Consider the following 19,756-nt stretch of genomic DNA (forward strand, 5'->3'; position numbering starts at 1 on the left):
CTGCAATGTTGGGACATATTTGTATCCCTTAATGGTGCATATTTACACGTTTAAGATTAGTGCTTAAAAAAAGTTTAAAGGATAAGTAAACCTTAAAAATAAGTGAATGTAAATTTGATGATTGTGCAATGTACATTCATTATTTATTTTGTTTTAATTCCAAGTTATTAAGGTATACATGTACTGTTAATATGAATGAATTTTGTTACAACAGCGCCACCTGCTGGTCAGTTTCCCACCAGTCTGACCACCAAGTAGTCAAGGAAGTTGTCAGGAGAAAGAAAGAGGCTGCTCTGATGTTCTTCTGCTTAGGAAAGATGTGAGAAAGGTCTCTAATTTTTTTCCTAAGCAGAAGAACATCAGAGCAGCCTTTTTCTTTCTCCTGACAACTTCCTTGACTACTTGGTGGTCAGACTGGTGGGAAACTGACCAGCAGGTGGCGCTGTTGTAACAAAATTCATTCATATTAACAGTACATGTATCCCTTAATATCTTGGAAAAAAACAAAATAAATAATAAATGTTCATTGCAAAATTTATTAGAATAGTAGCCTCGTCAATTTTATATTCACTTATTTTGAAGGTTTACTTATTCATTAAAAAAACAATATCTATGATTATTTTACAGCAATTTTTCATTTAAACCCTTCATAACTTTCGTCGAAAATCCCGTCCAGTTGAAATATTATCCTTTTTTTTTTTAGGGCTCCTGACATCACTTCTAAATCTTCAAAAGGCCACCTGGCGCCAATATAGGTTATCAAAAAAGGGGAGGGGGAGAAGAACAGTCTTCAGGGCCACATTCATGAAAGATCTTAAGGAGATTAAGGTAAGTGTTGTAGGTCTCTGTTAAGTGCCTATTCCTAAAATATTTTCTGCTTAAGTGCAAGCACTTAACTGCTTTATGGTAATGATGCACAAGAGTGAGTATGGTTTCCTTTATGGCAAGTGCATATTTCATGGCAGGTGGGGGGGTTAAAGATCCAAGGTGTGTATAGAGTTCTTGAGAATTTCATAGCTACTGACCAGGTGCTTCTTTTGAGCAGCAAGAGCACAGTCAATGGCTGAAAATAGCCCCCAACAATGCAGACGCAGACGAGCCAGATCTTTTCCAGAGAAGCCAAGATTCCATTTTCATGAATTTCTTTTGCCAATTCCAGGTCCCTTGGCCTCGTCAGGTATAACATTAGCAGCCCTGTGGAAAGAGATATCTACACTAGTGGCTTGAATGTGAATGCTCTAGCCTTATAGTCTAATCATAGCCAAGACATTCATTTCGTTCTTCTTAACAGACATGGACTTTTAAAGGGACACTGAAACCTTATACAAAAATACCTCTATATTATCAGCAGAACCCAATTTCCTTGGAATGTTACTTTTTTCATTCAAGTGTAGGTTTTATGTACATGAAGTCAGTGTCCCTTTAAGTAGGCCCAGGCGTTTACCATTAGTTGCTCTGGTTAATTTTCTGTGCTGGTAATGCCCTCCCTTCACTGTGTATAAAGTTGGGTATATTCCACATGGGCACCGGTGACACCCCAATTTCACAGTCTATAAAAAGTTAATCTATACTCAACATGAGAAGTGCAAATTATTGCATACTAATACGTATCACACATTTATATAGATACATATATCAATATCTACTGTATATATATACTGGAAAATATATGTGTATGTATATATACACAGTACAATACTTTACTATCACCCGTCCTCCATAAAAAGTGCAATAAATATATAAATATATTATCACACACTATCTCAGTGCAGAGTACAAAACCCCCAGCCCCCCATATTATTTTCCTCATCAGCCCCCCTCTCTCATTTATAAATATATATATATATATATATATATATATATACACACACTCTCTTACACACACACACATAATCTTGTGTGTGTTTTAAATACATAGACATGCACACACATACACTGTAGTGCAATGTAAGCAACGTTAGAAGAAGGGAACTCTTTCTCCTATAAGTGTACACGTAGGTACACATACTCCCTATGTACAATGCAGCATTCACTATAGCAGAGATATCCAGCCTGCCTATCTCCTGCTGCTACTTAACTACAACTCTCTCCCTACTCAGAGATGCTGAGCCTGAGAACATATAGTTCAGCTTCAGCTGGAGAGACTCAGGTTGCCTTCCCCTACTCTACACCATAGATGTAAGTGCAAGTGATGAGTGTGGTAAGTCTGGAAGAGAAAGGAAGAGAGAAACTTGTATGCTAATGATTATGCTTGGTCTGGAGGCTCAGATCTATAGATTAAGATGAGGTTTCTAATGGGAGGTCTCAGCTATCGAGGAAATGTTATTAAGAGGATGAGGACTAACTTGCCACTTGGGGTGCCCCTAATACGTGTTATATATCAGCCTCCAGGAGATACTGCTCTGTATATCCTTTCTCAAGGTGCAAGCCCAGCACCAAGGTGCAAAAATCAGCCATGGGCCTCCACAGGTTAGGAGGCAAGAAGAGCTGGCATCTCACATCCGCTGGAAGTTTAGGAACATGGGCACGAAGGTGAGACAGCAGTTGCTCCTGTACACTCTGCAGCTCAGACCCAAAGACATCAATGTTGAGGTAGAAGCAGAGGGGACCAGCAGGTACAGGGAATGGGGCTGTGCAGAGGGTCGCCACCTGAGGCTGAATCAGGTCATCTGACATCCAACGCAATGATTTGCGTCGAAGCAGGTCTTGGTTGTCAGGCACGGCCTGAAATGGTTGCCAGTCCTGAATGATGGTTTGATTGGGCAGGAGATCCTTCAGAAGTCCCCCTCGTTCCAGGAAGACATCACGGACATCTTCAGGAGTCAGTAGAATGGGTGGCGGTGGGCAAGTATCCGTAGGAGATAATGGGATGGAGAAAATACGTGAAGCAAGGTCTGGCGCATTGAAGCTGACCAGTAGTATACCCTATTGGTGATGAAAGACGGACAAGGCAGACAACGGGGAGTCGGATGGACACAGAAGAACAAAGGTCAAAAAAAGAAGAAGAAAAAAATGTGTCAAAATATTTGTTTCAATGAGATGCATTGTCAGAGAGGCATTTGGTTAAACGGATACAGTTAGAATACTTGATGAAAATACTATGTGACATTGGGCTTTATTTATCAAAATCCAAGTATTTAAAATAAAAAACTTCGACCAAACTCAAATCCATGATTGGAAGTATCAAATCCAAATGTTGGCAAAGGCTATCCTTTTGTTCTCAGTGTATTTGGTTCATCAGACAGAGGTGGGAGTCGCCAAACTTCCTTATCTTCATAAGTCACAATATAACACTCTGGAGAACCTTTGCTTCTCAAACACGTAATCTTTTATTGAATTGCACTACATGTTTCGGATCAAAATGATCCTTCCTCAGGTGATAGTGTAAACACTAGCACCTATTTACACTAGCACCTATTTACACTAGCACCTGTTTACACTAGCACCTGAGGAAGGATCACTTAGATCCAAAACATGTAGTGCAATTCAATAAAAGATTACGTGTTTGAGAAGCAAAGGTTCTCCAGAGTGTTATATTGTGACTTATGAATCCAAGATTGGACCTTACTGCATTTATAATTAAAAAAGCACAATTTTTTTCCGGCTCGGGTAAAAACTAAATAAAATCGAGCGAAAATCCGAATCATACGATTTTTTTCCCGAATCGCCATTTTTTTTTAGACTTTTTCCCAAAAACTTCACATTTTTTTCGATTCAAAAAGTCCAAAATAGTCGGATGTTCAGGCTAATTCCAGCGCAGACCACAGAAACTTCTAAATAGGACTGGGACCTCTCCCATTGATTAATATACAACCTCGGCAGGTCTGAGATGGAGTATAATAGATCTTGAAAAATTCAAAACTAGAATTTTTCCAGTTTTTTGAATTCGGAATAACAACCATCATGTTAAAGGGGATGTGAACTTTGCATAATTTTAATACTAAGTAACTTTTCAACAAACATCAATGACATTTCCACATTTGTGACTGATAGTTCTTGGAAAGTTACTTTCACTGTCTTGCTTTGTGGCAACGTTACTACTTATATATATTTGATATACCTGCTTGGCTATGACCCGGTATTTGGTGAGTTCCTTTGCACTCAGCTTATCATCCCTCGTGAGCCTCATCACTTTCACACTTGGGTATCGATGCTTGACCAACTTGCAGCAGAATCTCTGGAGCACCCCAGCCACGCCTCTTCCACGCTCCCAAGGGGCCACACGAAGTCCTTCCAGAAGAGCTGTCTCACCACCATCTACTACAAACACAGAGAGCAGGCCAATCTGTAGGGTGGAAAAGAAGAATTTCTTCTAATAAATATTACACATAAGATAATGCCATAGCCCTAGATTTTAAGACAACAAAAAAAACTCATACAAATCTCTTAATCCTGTAGTTATAATGTTTCAATATAACCCTTGGAGCTGGGATTTACCATTAAAGCACATGGTTCTTTCTTTTTGGAGACCACCTTGGACCAGAGGTCGATGTGTTGTAGAGCCTGGGGCAGAAGTATCAAGTATGTGCCCCAAGGGAACCAACCCCATAGGAAAGCCATAGAACGGGGACCCCCATTAACAAGGTAAAGATAAAGGTTTTTGTAATAGAAGACATGCATTTGAGAGGCTGAGAAGACCTGGAGTCAGTTTTTCAAGGCAACGCACACCAAAGTGTAGGGATTCAGGCTAACTCCCTGATAGGCTTTTACTGGAGGGAATCAGTTCCACGGAAGCGCCCCTAAGTAGTGAGACCCTTTACATGTTCGAGTAAGTGGGTCATTGAGACACGTTCTATGAATATTGTGGGTCTAAAGCAGAGTATTAATTAGCTCTCTATGTCGGTGAAGGAAAACTTCTTCTTTTTTCGTTCAATACAAATTAAGGTGATTTCTTCATTATATGGTTGTTCATATATTTAATTCAATGTATTTTAACGAAAATTCAATAAAAAGAATTTTCAAAGAAAGAAAGAAGGTGATTTAGACCAACATAAGTGGTAATATACAAGCAGTCTCTTGTAGATAGGATAAATCAGATTTTAGGGGAGCTCCTGTCATATTCATGTCATCTATCGATTGCCCACCCACAGAATTGGTCTTCAACCAAGCAGTTGGGACATCCACAATCTGGTTGGATCCAATTTTTCCATTGAGAAGAAGATTTAATAATCGTTCTGAGGAGCCTACCAATGGTCAAAAAAGGTACCATCTGTGGTGAACATTTGGTTCTTATTTCCCTTTTCTCATAGTCAACTTTTAGAACATGTTAGGAACAACTAAACTTAAAGCACATGAGCATACCTATATCATCTAGAGCAGGAGTCCCCAACCTTTTTCACCCACAAGCCACATTCAGATGTAAAAATATTTGAGGAGCAATGTAAACATGAAAAACGTTCCTGGGTGGTTCCTGGGGGGATCCCTGATCTAGACTACATCAATGCTAGTAAATGGGTGGGTATTATTGGTTGTTTGTTTCTGGGGTTTCCATTTACATTACTGGCCATTTAGTGATGTAAGCCCATGTCCCTGGTTATTCGGCCAAGGGGATTAACACACTATAGGCTCACTATGGTAGTGAAAACAGTGGAGGCTTAGATAAGGCAGAAACTGCAAAAAAGAGCAAGTAACAGTTGCAGAGATACAAAAGCAAACCAAAAAGCTGATGATACAGTGACTCATTAACACTCTTTGGGAATAACAAACACATACTATACTCATTGTGGCTGAAAGAACAGGGTACAGCTGGGGTCAAGAGCAAAAGCTTTGTAGCTATTGAAAGAGAATACACGAGCAATCTTTACTGAGTACCTACCACGGTGCCACCTTTCTTGGCCAAAACCACCATCCGATCCTTCTCATTAATCCAGCTGTGGTAACGACTTGGTAGATAATCTAGACCCCCATAGATTCCATGAGAGATGGAGATAATCTCTTCAAATTCTTTTTCTGTGGCTAGCACAAATTCAAATTCCCCATCCTGTGGGGCTCCAGGGACTGCCTCTATCTTCATGTGAGCACCTGGGAATCCGTAACACCACCGAAGCTTAAAGACGTCCTTGAGAAAAGAGAGAGACAAAGTCCTGTTGGATACTGAGATGCCTCTAATGATCAAAGGAAACCAGTAATGGAATGTTGAGTTGCTGTTCACACACACACTAGGGGGTTGTCTTCACCAAGAACAGCAGTGCTGGAAAGAAAGGCAGAGGGTAAACCTTTCTCAAATCCTGCAGGGGGGGCAACAAAATATAAACTGTTCCTTCTGTGTAATGTTTAACCTGTGCCCTGTGGGATGACAGCCAGGTGACACCCGCCAGGCTGTAGGGACTGTAGTGGTTGGATATGATCTACGATGGATGTCCAACATTTTGTACCAGGACAATTCAAGGACCTCCAGCCTTCTCCCACAATGTCGTACACAATTATAGAAGGGTGTATTAGGGACATTGCAATGTACATGGGATCCTACTGGAGTTCTACTGAATGTGAAATATGCTGCAGGGGCATTGCAAGAGGCTTTACAGTATTTTGCTTTGGATTCAGAGGCGTTTGATGTACTGCAGGGGCATTGAAGACTGCTTGGGCTCTGTGGGCTCCACAATGGTCTGCAGGGATATGGGGAAAGTACAATTTCTGGATGGTTAATAAACAGGATTATTGAAAATATTCTGCTACAACTGTGTAATTTACTGCAGGGATAATGGGTGCTGAGGAGTGACCCATGCAAGCAGTGGGTGCTCTGAACTGTGTAATATACTGCAGGGATAATGGGTGCTGAGGAGTGACCCGTGCAAGCAGTGGGTGCTGTGAACTGAACTGTGTAATATACTGCAGGGGCAATGGAAATGGTGCCATGTAATGTATCTAAAGTGGGTGCTGTGAAACGTACAACAGGGACACTGGGACTGGGCAGCGACACTGTATGGGGCACTCACTACATATTACAGACCCTACCTACACTCTAAAACCATTCCGTGTATCAACCACCTCCTAGTCAGAGTGACAGTTGCTGACTATCCAGAGTCTCAGTCACTTCTGTGGGGGCAGGGGTACATACAGGGGTACATACAGGGGTACATACAGTGGTTTACACAGGGGTACATACAGGGGTTCATACAGGGGTTCATACAGGAGTACATACAGGGGTTCATACAGGGGTTCATACAGGAGTACATACAGGGGTACATACAGGGGTAAATACAGGGGTTCATACAGGGGTACATAGAGGGGTACATACAGGGGTTTACACAGGAGTACATACAGGGTTACATACAGGGGTTCATACAGGAGTAAATACGGGGGTTCATACAGGGGTTTACACAGGAGTACATACAGGGGTACATACAGGGGTTCATACAGGAGTACATACAGGGGTACATACAGGGGTGCATACAGGGGTACATACAGGGGTTCATACAGGAGTACATACAGGGGTTCATACAGGGTTACATAGAGGGGTACATACAGGGTACATACAGGGATAACAGAGGTACATACAGGGGTACACACAGGGGTACATACAGGGGTATACGTCATACGGTGATACAGTTAATGAGGCTGCAGTGCTTCAAGAGAGCAAAAATAGCTTGGCATGATTGGAACAAGTGACAGTAGGAAGCCTATCCCCCTTATCCTTCTTCTGATCATTTTAAAACACAGCCAGTGCATCACTCATCACTCCCTCCCTCCTCGGCCAGACTGCTTTCATCCCTTGCATAATATTAATGGCACCCGAGGCACGACTGATCCCAGATTACATTGTAGCCTGAAGGGATTAATATCAAATATCACTGCGTATTCTTATGTAAGAGGAATACAGGACACTCAAGGATCATGGATTCAAGCCAATTGCTTTCAGCCGGATATTAATAACGGGGATGAACTGACACCAACGCTGGGTGGGTGCTCTGGAGGCCCATCTTTGCTTCAACCTTAAACCTGTTCTGATGAGGAACCTGGAAAGTTCTTCTGCCCAGGCAGCTGGAACATAATAGAGGGTCATCAGAGGTCTGGTCTGGAGGAAGAGGCAAAGCTTTGAGCAAGAGAGAAATCCCTATGTCATAATACCTCATTGCCTATATTAAATAAGACTGAACATGTGAATATTTCTGTTTAGAGGAACAGCAAGTTCCTGACTAACGACACCATCTGATTCTCGCAGTCACAAGGAGCTCATGCATGAAGAACACTGAGTTCCCAATTCGTACAACACTTACTGTATAGGTTCTTAGAAAGTCACACAGAGGTGATCTGGATCATAACTCCTGTGTCTGTGCTTTAGGACTTTGCCTGGGCTTGGTATTAACCCACTGCAACCTCGTTAAACGGTAATTCAGAGCAAGTGTCTTCATTGGTGGTGAGGTTCAATGTTCTTATCTAGACATAGGGTCACTATCTTATCCTGCTGGTTCCGTCTGTCACCATCTTTCCCTACTGATGCATGATCATCTTGACTTACTGTTTCCAATTTGTCCTACTGTCACCTTCTTGTCCTACTGTCTCCAACTTGCCCTATGTCACCATCTTGCTATACTGTCACCATCTTGTCCTACTGTCACTTTTTTGCCCTACTGTCTCCATCTAGACATAGGGTCACTATCTTATCCTGCTGGCACCATCTGTCACCATCTTTCCCTACTGACACATGATCATCTTGCCTTACTGTTTCCAATTTGTCTTACTGTCACCTTCTTGCCCTGCTGTCTCCAACTTGCCCTACTGTCACCATATTGTCCTACTTCTCCTTCGTGCCCTACTGTCTCCAACTTGTCCTACTGTCACCGTACTGTTTCCAATTTGTCCTACTGTCACCTTCTTGCCCTACTGTCTCCAACTTGTCCTACTGTTTTCATCTTGTCCTACTGTCACCATCTTGTCCTACTGTCACCTTCTTGCCCTACTGTCACCATACTGTTCTACTTTCTCCTTCGTGCCCTACTGTCTCCAACTTGTCCTACTGTCACCTTACTGTTTCCAATTTGTCCTACTGTCACCTTCTTGCCCTACTGTCTCCAACTTGTCCTACTGTTTCCATCTTGTCCTACTGTCACCATCTTGTCCTACTGTCACCTTCTTGCCCTACTGTCACCATACTGTTCTACTTTCTCCTTCGTGCCCTACTGTCTCCAACTTGTCCTACTGTCACCTTACTGTTTCCAATTTGTCCTACTGTCACCTTCTTGCCCTACTGTCTCCAACTTGTCCTGCTGTTTCCATCTTGCCTTACTGTTTCCAATTTGTCCTACTGTCACCTTCTTGCCCTACTGTCTCCAACTTGTCCTGCTGTTTCCATCTTGTCCTACTGTCACCTTCTTGCCATACTGTCTCCAAATCGCCCTACTGTCACCATATTGTCCTACTGTCACCTTCTTGCCCTACTGTCTCCATCTAAACATAGGGTCACTATCTTAACCTGCTGGCTCCATCTTTCACCATCTTTCCCTACTGATGCATGATCATCTTGCCCTACTGTGTCTTATTCTACCTCACCTGGCAACTCTAATTTGTCCTACTTGTAAATAGTACTCTGCATAACATCATGGGGCCCAGGACAGTCTCCTGCCTTTTCACTCCTCCGTAAAGACAGCCCTGAGTGAAGATGACTTTGGAGCCAGAAATGTAGCACTGTGCAAACTCTCTGCTTCTCTTGAGTGGATGATAGTCCTGTGTTGGCTCGGAAGAGTTCATATTTGCATGGAAATATCCTCTATCATTTATGACAATGTGCATACATGTGCTATATATGTGTACGGCCCTTATATATTCCTTTTAAAGCAGACAGTTTTTTTCTTATTTGCCAATATAGAAGCTGCCAAAACTCCTTTGTTTTAAGTGCAATGTTTATCATTGACCACTAGGTGGAAGCCAAGCACACCAAAGTACCAAATTGTGCTACTGACTCTCTAATGGAAAATTTTGCAGACAAGAAGGATGGGGGCTGATCTGCAAACTGCGATTCTAAATTAAAACAGTTGCAGTTGCTCGTAGTGACCTATCAGATTTCACTTTCATTTCCAAAATTGTAGAAGACTCAGAGGCAATCGGTTGCCACTGGCAACTGTACAGTTAAGCAGCCTTGTTAGTAAGTGAGCCCTATTACACCCCATGCAGGTGCCACACAGTTTGGAAGTGATAGTGTTTCTGCCCAAGCAAAGCAAAGAATTGCCCCTCCATCCAGTTACATCATCATTATGTCAATCCCACAGTCTACCAGCAGGGGGCGCCACATAGGAACCGATCCAGCAACAAGCAGGTCTCTGTTCCAGATATTCATGTGAAAGAGGATGGACTCAGTCTACTGTCATTTATTTCATTATCTCACCCTCTGTGGGTGGTGCTGGGCCTGCAACCTGCTGCCAGGGCCGGCCTTAGGCCAATTGGACCCCGCACCTCTGGGGGGCCCCGCACCACAGGGCAGCACAGATAATATTTCCCTCAGCACATGATGCTGCCTGGCCTGCCCCCAACTTTGAGAGTCCAGCCCATCCCCAAATCCATAGGTCTAGCCTGCCCCCAACTCTCATAGGCCCAGCTTTCCTCCAACCTTGATAGGCCCTGCCTGCCCCCAATCCAACCAAGCCTGCTCCCAAGCTGAATCGGCCCAGCCCCAAACTAATTGGCCCAGTCCACTCTCCTATTTGTTCCCTCTCTCTCTTACCCTGTGTGCCCCTATTATGTTACCTTGTCTGCCCCTTTCCTTTCTATTTTGTGCCTGTATGCCCTTATTTTCCTAAATACTTGGTGTGTCAGTAGCCAGCAACACTTTGTCTAGGGGCCCCGCCAACATGGTCCCAATTGGGCCCCACATTTGATAGGACCAGCCCTGCCTGCTGCCCACAGATCTCGCAATCGTGCGGGTGTTAAAATACTTTCACTGTTGTCCCGTGTGCCATTGCCCAGTTGGGTTCATTGCGGGGGAGCTCAGGTAATGTTAAGTAAAATGTACTAGAGGTTACCAGTGAGGGTCTTTTTCAACGACTCCCAGCATCCTCCAATAGGGTATACTGGGAGTTGCAGTTGAGCAGAAGATATAATGTCTCACTGTTGCTCTTGTTCGTTTATACAATAAATCATTGGTTTTGTGCCCTTCAAGTATGAGAAGAAACCTGAAATTACTATCATGAGCCTGAGATGTTCAATCAATAGCAACTACCTACCTCTCACCTCTTAACTGTGAAAAGCAACCACCTACCCATACCTTACAGAGGGCAACCACCTACCCACACCCCTTAACTACAGGGAACAACCACCTACCTCTCACCTCTTAACTATAGTGAGCAGGCACTTACCTCTCACCCCTTAATGACAAAGAGCAACCACATACCTCTTATCTAAAGATATCAACCACCTTCCTCTCACCTGTTAACTACAGAGAGCAACTACCTAACTCCTACCCCTTAACTACAAAGATTATCAACATACCTCTTACCCCTTAACTACAGGGAGCAACCACCTACCTTCCACCACTTACTATAGTGAGCAGTCACTTACCTCTTGTCTATAGTGATCAACCACCTACCTCTCACCTGCTAATTACAGAGAGCAACTACCTACCTCCTACCCCTTAACTACAAAGAGCATCCTCTCACCCCTTAACTACAGGACTAGCCACCTACCTCCCCCATCTTAACTATAGAGACCATCAACATACCTTTCACCCCTCAACTACAGGAACAACCACCTACCTTCCACCCTCTAACTACAGGGAGCAACCACCTACCTCTCACCTCTCAACTATAATGAGCAGCCACATACCTCTCACCTCTTTTTTATAGTGATCAACCATCTACCCCTCACCCCTCAACTACAGAGAACAACTACCTACCTCTTAACTCTTAACTACAAAGAGCATCAGAATACATCTCACCCCTTAACTACAGGGCCAGCCACCTAACTCTCATCTCTTAACTATAGAGACCAACCAACTACCTCTAACCCTGTAACTACAGAGAGCAGGGATTTACCTCTCCCCCTTAACATACAAGACTTACCTCATACCCTGTGTCTCACATACTAAATAACAGAGAGTAGACACCTCCTGCTCACTTACAAATATGCAGAAGACCTACCTCTCACTTACCAACAAACAGGGAGTAGACACCTGCCTCGACTAATAAACAGAACACATGGAAGTGACCCTTTCCCTTGTGCAGTAATAGAGCAAGATACCTACAGTATGTTTCACTCTATAAAGGAGAAGGAAAGCTACAGAAGCAGTATATCGCCAAAAATGTAACCACAATAGTGCAAGCTATAACACTATATTTATTCTGCAGAATATTTTACCATACCTGAGTAAACCGCTCTTGAAGCTCTCTGTTTGTTTAGGATAGCAGCTGCCATATTAGCTTGGTGTGACATCACTTCCTGCCTGAGTTTCTCCCTGTTCACTCATAGCTCTGGGCTCAGATTACAGCAGGGAGGGGAAAAGGGAGGAGGGAGAGGAGCAAACTGAGCATGCTCAAGCCCGAGCCCTGGAGGTTTAAGCTGAAAACAGGAAGTCTGATACAGAAGCCCATGAGTACACAATAGAAGGAAAGAAATGTGCTGTTTCTTTTGACAGAGGACTCGGAGCAGCATTACTTTGGGGGTTTACTCGTGTATTTATATAGACCTTTTGATAAAGCTTACTTAGTTTTAACCTTTCCTTCTCCTATAAGAGATGCATTCATTAAAGGGATACTGTCATGGGAAAAAGTTTTTGAAAAAGAAATTTGAAAAATATTTTTTTTTCCCATGACAGTATCCCTTTAATGAGGGAACCTGTCTCTCCTCTACAACATATACAATAACAATACACGGTACCTACCTCTCACCCTATAAGATATAAAGTCACTAAACAGGGAACCTCTCTCTCTCTCTCCCCCCCCCCCCCCTTTTTATGGGGTTGTTTACCTTCCAAACACATTTTCAGTTGAGTTGTTTTCAGATTATTCACCATAAACAATTACTTTCTATTTTTTTATTTTTTACTGTTTTCCCAAAATTTACGCTTAAAGTTGAATGTCGGTGTCTCTGGTGTTTGAGTCTGACAGCTCAGTAATTCAGGTGCAGATTCTGTTACAATTTTACAACATTGAGTTGATCCATTTCTCAGCAGCATCTCTGGAGTATCAGTAACTATTGTATCAAGTCTAACAGCTGCCTGTAATGAAACCCAGGGATTCTGCTCAGCAGGGACAGAGATAACAAATGTATCAGCTAAATGTATCAATTTATAACAGTTTACAGGGTCGGCGACCCCCTCCCTGCCAGACATGCTTCAGAAGGTGAAAAATGACACTTTACACTTTAATATTAGAAGAACAGTTACAAATAGAAAGTAGAAAGTAATTGGAAAAAGTCTTTGTTTATGGTGAACAATCTGAAACCAACTGAACTGGAAAAAGTGTTTGAAGGTAAACAATCCCTTTAACATATACAATAATAATACAGGGTACCTACCTCTCACCCTATAAGATATAAAACAGGGAACCTCTCTCTCTCTCTCTTTCCCCTTTAACATATACTGTAATAAAAGCATGTCGATATACAGGAATAGAATCATATATATATATACAGTCGTAGAATCATGTAGAAATACAGTAATAAAATCACATATATATACAGTAATAGAATCATGTAGATATGCAGTAATAAAATCACACACACACACATATATATATATATATATAAAGTAATAAAAGCATGTGGATATACAGTAATAGAATGACATAGCTATACAGTAATAAAATCACATATATATATAGATATATATATACTGTATATATATATATATAAAGTAATAAAAGCATGTGGATATACAGTAATAGAATGACATAGCTATACAGTAATAAAATCACATATATATATATATACTGTATATATATATATATATATATATAAAGTAATAAAAGCATGTGGATATACAGTAATAGAATGACATAGCTATACAGTAATAAAATCACATATATATATATAGATATATATATATATATATATATATATAAAGTAATAAAAGCATGTGGATATACAGTAATAGAATGACATAGCTATACAGTAATAAAATCACATATATATATATATAGATATATATATATATATATAAAGTAATAAAAGCATGTGGATATACAGTAATAGAATGACATAGCTATACAGTAATAAAATCACATATATATATATAGATATAGATATATATATAAAGTAATAAAAGCATGTGGATATACAGTAATAGAATGACATAGCTATACAGTAATAAAATCACATATATATATATAGATATAGATATATATATATATATAAAGTAATAAAAGCATGTGGATATACAGTAATAGAATGACATAGCTATACAGTAATAAAAGCAGGTGCCTCTCTCTCTCCACCATTTAGAGTAATAAAATCACCCACCTCTCACCCTATATGAGATGTAGGAATAAAGGCAAGTGTCATATCAGTGGGAATAAAGTGCCATATGCATGAATGAAAGGGGCAGTAAAATTGTCAGCATGTGGCAGTAGGGAATGACTTACCGTTAGGATACTGCTCTTCTCTTCCTCAGCCCTGTGTGTGTCTCTATTCCTCTCTCGTCTGTGCATCTGTCTCTCTTTATCATCCCTCTCTGCCCTCCCCAAGCTGAAATCCTTTTCTCTGCTCCCCTCCCCCTCTATGGAAGAAAGAACAGCCAGACCCCCCTCCCCTGTGTGCTCCCTCCATCTTTCTCTCCCTGTGTCTCTGCTGCATCCATTCCCCCCCCCCCCCGACATTCCCATCCTCACATTCCAAGGGATGGAGAGGGGGCAGTGAATAGATGAGGGGTACAGGGGTGTTGGGGGGCATTAGAGGGGTGAGTGCATGTTACTATTGCTGAGTAAGAAGTCATTGATCTGTATCTGGTCCAGCTGGGGGACGGCACGTGTCTGGCCCCCACCACTTTGCCAGTAGACAATAAGAAGAGCATGTGAGAGTCAGTACCAGGCATCAGGGAGAGGCAGTGGGCCATGGGGTGGGCAGGAGGATGGCACCCCCACTTTCATCAGCAGCACCCCCTGGTTATACATCACAGCACCCACTCTGAATGTAGCAGGAGGGACAGAGAGGCGGGGGGAGACAGCGTGCCCCCGGATTGTTAATTAGGCACTAAGTCTTAATGCGCAGCAATACAAGAGAGTCACCCGCATAGAAAGAGGCACATGAGAAATACAATAAATACAAACCCAGTGCAGGGCCAAGGAGCCTTGACTCCCAAGGAACGAGGGTGATCTCTACCCTCCCCCATTGCCCCTGTCTGTAAGAGTTAGTGGTGGGTGCTGAGCAGCTGAGGGGCTCCTGCCCTGTGAATGATGCAGACCCCAATAAACATATTTTCTGGGTTTGTTCCCTTTATTCTTTTTCAAAATAGTTGCACCCTTGGGACATACACTTCCACACAGAGGGACATAGGGGTACATGCACATCTGCATAGTGCAATAGTAGGACATAGACTCGTACAGACACAAGTATACGGGCGGTATAATTTCCCATGATTCCCATGGTGTGTGGTTTACTGAGAATGGCTGTGCACCTGCTGCAATGTATATTGCATTCTACCAGGCAAAGCAGAAATAGAGGAGCAGCTGCACTGTATATTCCATTCCACCAGGCAAATCAGTTATAGAGGTACAGCTGCACTGTATATTCCATTCCACCAGATAAATCAGTTATAGAGGTACAGCAGCACTGTATATTCCATTCCACCAGATAAATCAGTTATAGAGGTACAGCTGCACTGTATATTCCATTCCACCAGGCAAATCAGTTATAGAGGTGCAGCTGCACTGTATATTCCATTCCACCAGATAAATCAGTTATAGAGGTACAGCTGCACTGTATATTCCATTCCACCAGGCAAATCAGTTATAGAGGTACAGCTGCACTGTATATTCCATTCCACCAGATAAATCAGTTATAGAGGTACAGCTGCACTGTATATTCCATTCCACCAGATAAATCAGTTATAGAGGTACAGCTGCACTGTATATTCCATTCCACCAGATAAATCAGTTATAGAAGTACAGCTGCACTGTATATTCCATTCCACCAGATAAATCAGTTATAGAGGTACAGCTGCACTGTATATTCCATTCCACCAGATAAATCAGTTATAGAGGTACAGCTGCACTGTATATTCCATTCCACCAGATAAATCAGTTATAGAGGTACAGCTGCACTGTATATTCCATTCCACCAGGCAAATCAGTTATAGAGGTACAGCTGCACTGTATATTCCATTCCACCAGGCAAATCAGTTATAGAGGTACAGCTGCACTGTATATTCCATTCCACCAGATAAATCAGTTATAGAGGTACAGCTGCACTGTATATTATATTCCACCAGATAAATCAGTTATAGAGGTACAGCTGCACTGTATATTCCATTCCACCAGGCAAATCAGTTATAGAGGTACAGCTGCACTGTATATTCCATTCCACCAGATAAATCAGTTATAGAGGTACAGCTGCACTGTATATTCCATTCCACCAGGCAAATCAGTTATAGAGGTACAGCTGCACTGTATATTCCATTCCACCAGATAAATCAGTTATAGAGGTACAGCTGCACTGTATATTCCATTCCACCAGATAAATCAGTTATAGAGGTGCAGCTGCACTGTATATTATATTCCACCAGATAAATCAGTTATAGAGGTGCAGCTGCACTGTATATTCCATTCCACCAGATAAATCAGTTATAGAGACACAGCTGCACTGTATATTCCATTCCACCAGATAAATCAGTTATAGAGGTACAGCTGCACTGTATATTCTATTCCACCAGATAAATCAGTTATAGAGGTACAGCTGTACTGTATATTCTATTCCACCAGATAAATCAGTTATAAGGTACAGCTGCACTGTATATTCCATTCCACCAGATAAATCAGTTATAGAGGTACAGCTGCACTGTATATTCCATTCCACCAGATAAATCAGTTATAGAGGTACAGCTGCACTGTATATTCCATTCCACCAGATAAATCAGTTATAGAGGTGCAGCTGCACTGTATATTATATTCCACCAGATAAATCAGTTATAGAGGAGCAGCTGCACTGTATATTCCATTCCACCAGATAAATCAGTTATAGAGGTACAGCTGCACTGTATATTCCATTCCACCAGATAAATCAGTTATAGAGGTACAACTGCACTGTATATTCCATTCCACCAGATAAATCAGTTATAGAGGTACAGCTGCACTGTATATTCCATTCCACCAGATAAATCAGTTATAGAGGTACAGCTGCACTGTATATTCCATTCCACCAGATAAATCAGTTATAGAGGTACAACTGCACTGTATATTCCATCCACCAGATAAATCAGTTATAGAGGTACAGCGTGCACTGTTATTATATTCCACCAGATAATAAGTTATAGAGGTACAGCTGCACTGTATATTCCATTCCACCAGATAAATCAGTTATAGAGGTACAGCTGCACTGTATATTATATTCGCACCAGATAATCAGTTTAGAGGTACAGCTGCACTGTATATTCCATTCCACCAGATAAATCAGTTATAGAAGTACAGCTGCACTGTATATCCATTCCACCAGGCAAATCAGTTATAGAGGTACAGCTGCACTGTATATTCCATTCCACCAGATAAATCAGTTATAGAGGTACAGCTGCACTGTATATTCCCATTCCACCAGATAAATCAGTTATAGAGGTACAGCTGCACTGTATATTCCATTCCACCAGATAAATCAGTTATAGAGGTACAGCTGCACTGTATATTCCATTCCACCAGATAAATCAGTTATAGATGTACAGCTGCACTGTATATTCAATTCCACCAGATAAATCAGTTATAGAGGTGCAGCTGCACTGTATATTCCATTCCACCAGGCAAATCAGTTATAGAGGTACAGCTGCACTGTATATTCCATTCCACCAGATAAATCAGTTATAGAGGTACAGCTGCACTGTATATTCCATTCCACCAGATAAATCAGTTATAGATGTACAGCTGCACTGTATATTCCATTCCACCAGATAAATCAGTTATAGAGGTACAGCTGCACTGTATATTCCATTCCACCAGATAAATCAGTTATAGAGGTGCAGCTGCACTGTATATTCCATTCCACCAGATAAATCAGTTATAGATGTACAGCTGCACTGTATATTATATTCCACCAGATAAATCAGTTATAGAGGTGCAGCTGCACTGTATATTCCATTCCACCAGATAAATCAGTTATAGAGGTACAGCTGCACTGTATATTCCATTCCACCAGATAAATCAGTTATAGATGTACAGCTGCACTGTATATTCCATTCCACCAGATAAATCAGTTATAGAGGTACAGCTGCACTGTATATTCCATTCCACCAGGCAAATCAGTTATAGAGGTACAGCTGCACTGTATATTCCATTCCACCAGATAAATCAGTTATAGAGGTACAGCTGCACTGTATATTGTATTTTATCAGAATAAACAATTATTAGAAATCTTGGAGATTATCCAAGTACTTTTATTCTGGAAAAGTACCAAAACTATTAATGTCTCTCCCTGTTTGATGCCTCTGCCCACTGTTTTAACCCCAAAACTCTATCTTGTTCCTGGGAAATAGTGATATTTGATGTGTTTTTACCCAAAATGCAGCTTTCCTTCCCCACAATGTCAGCATCCAACTCTCCTGTGCACCTCTATAATTAGATATAAGGGCTGGGAGGGAGCCGACTGGGAATGAGGAGGACTGGCAGCATTCGGTTAGAGGGGACACGCAGGGCACTGGTCAGTTTGGGGGAGCTGGGGGCTCCTTCTTTATTAATAGTAATAATAACCAAAGGCCAAAGTGAAAGTTCTATAAAGTGCTGTACATTCCTATTGTACAGAATATAATTATAACAGAATGTCTTCTCCTGTAGCCCCTCCCAAAACACAAATGTCACTCTCGTCCTCTTATTGACATTTCCACCTTCACAAAGGACAAACTGACGCAGTTACCCGAACCAAAGAGCTTCCCCCCCGAAAAAGTATGATTGAGGGTTTAGGGCAATATTTTTATATTTAGGGTAATTCTTTTCCTTATTGTTTTCACTTCGCGGGGTCCTTTTAGTTGAACTTAAAATTGTCGTTTGTGAAACAGATGGAGCTGGGTCAGTTGCCCTTTGCAGCAGTCTCAAGGTCAAGCAAACGTTACTGATAAACTCTTTACACTTAGCTGGAAGGGGAGGAATTGCTGCCTTAATATTAAAGATCTAAAGGGGATCTACAGCCCAAAATAGCCTTGTGTAATGAAAAAAAATGTAATTGTGGGTGTATATCCCCTTTAAGTGAATTCTTCAGACTGAGACCTGACAAATAACAGGCTGAGAGCAGGAGGGGAATGATAAGGAGGCTGAAATAGCAAACTGGGCCAGGAATAGTCCTGAGCTGTGACAAGAGCCCTGAATCCCACGTGCTCACAGGAGCAATGCAAAGAATAACCCGGTGCTGCTGGGAGATGCCATAGAGCCACCCACGTCCAATATACGATATAATATTCCACTTCCTTCCATTAAAGGAAAACTATACCCACATAATTAATACTCTAGTTTATATCAAATTAAGTAGCATATTAAAGAATCTTCCCAAACTGGTATATATATATATATTATTTACTTACTGTGACACAAAAGGGAGCAGAGCAAAATTGTGCGATGGCAAGAAGGCCGAAAAAAAAGTAAGTTCTGAGGGAATTGGGGGAGGGCCAAGGGCTTTTTTTAAAGGGTATTACCAATTTACCGGC

The 19,756-nt window shown here is 41.6% G+C and overlaps 1 protein-coding gene across 2 annotated transcripts; it reads right to left on the bottom strand.

The window, feature by feature from the left end:
* Positions 1–923: 923 nt before the first annotated feature.
* Positions 924–14,600, bottom strand: LOC108703513 (histidine N-acetyltransferase). Of its 2 annotated transcripts, XM_018239680.2 has the most exons (5): positions 14,508–14,600; positions 5,816–6,058; positions 4,061–4,285; positions 2,346–2,925; positions 924–1,194 (listed from the first exon to the last, which is right to left on the bottom strand). In XM_018239680.2, the coding sequence occupies exons 1-4, from the start codon at positions 14,571–14,573 to the stop codon at positions 2,374–2,376; spliced, it is 1,086 nt and encodes a 361-aa protein (XP_018095169.1). In that variant the 5' UTR covers positions 14,574–14,600; the 3' UTR covers positions 924–1,194; positions 2,346–2,373. The 2 variants fall into 2 exon arrangements, with proteins under 2 accessions (XP_018095169.1, XP_041444872.1); XM_041588938.1 differs by having other exon boundaries at positions 924–2,925.
* Positions 14,601–19,756: the final 5,156 nt, after the last annotated feature.

This window comes from Xenopus laevis, chromosome 3S, assembly GCF_017654675.1.
Source record: "Xenopus laevis strain J_2021 chromosome 3S, Xenopus_laevis_v10.1, whole genome shotgun sequence".
Taxonomy (NCBI): Eukaryota; Metazoa; Chordata; class Amphibia; order Anura; family Pipidae; genus Xenopus; species Xenopus laevis.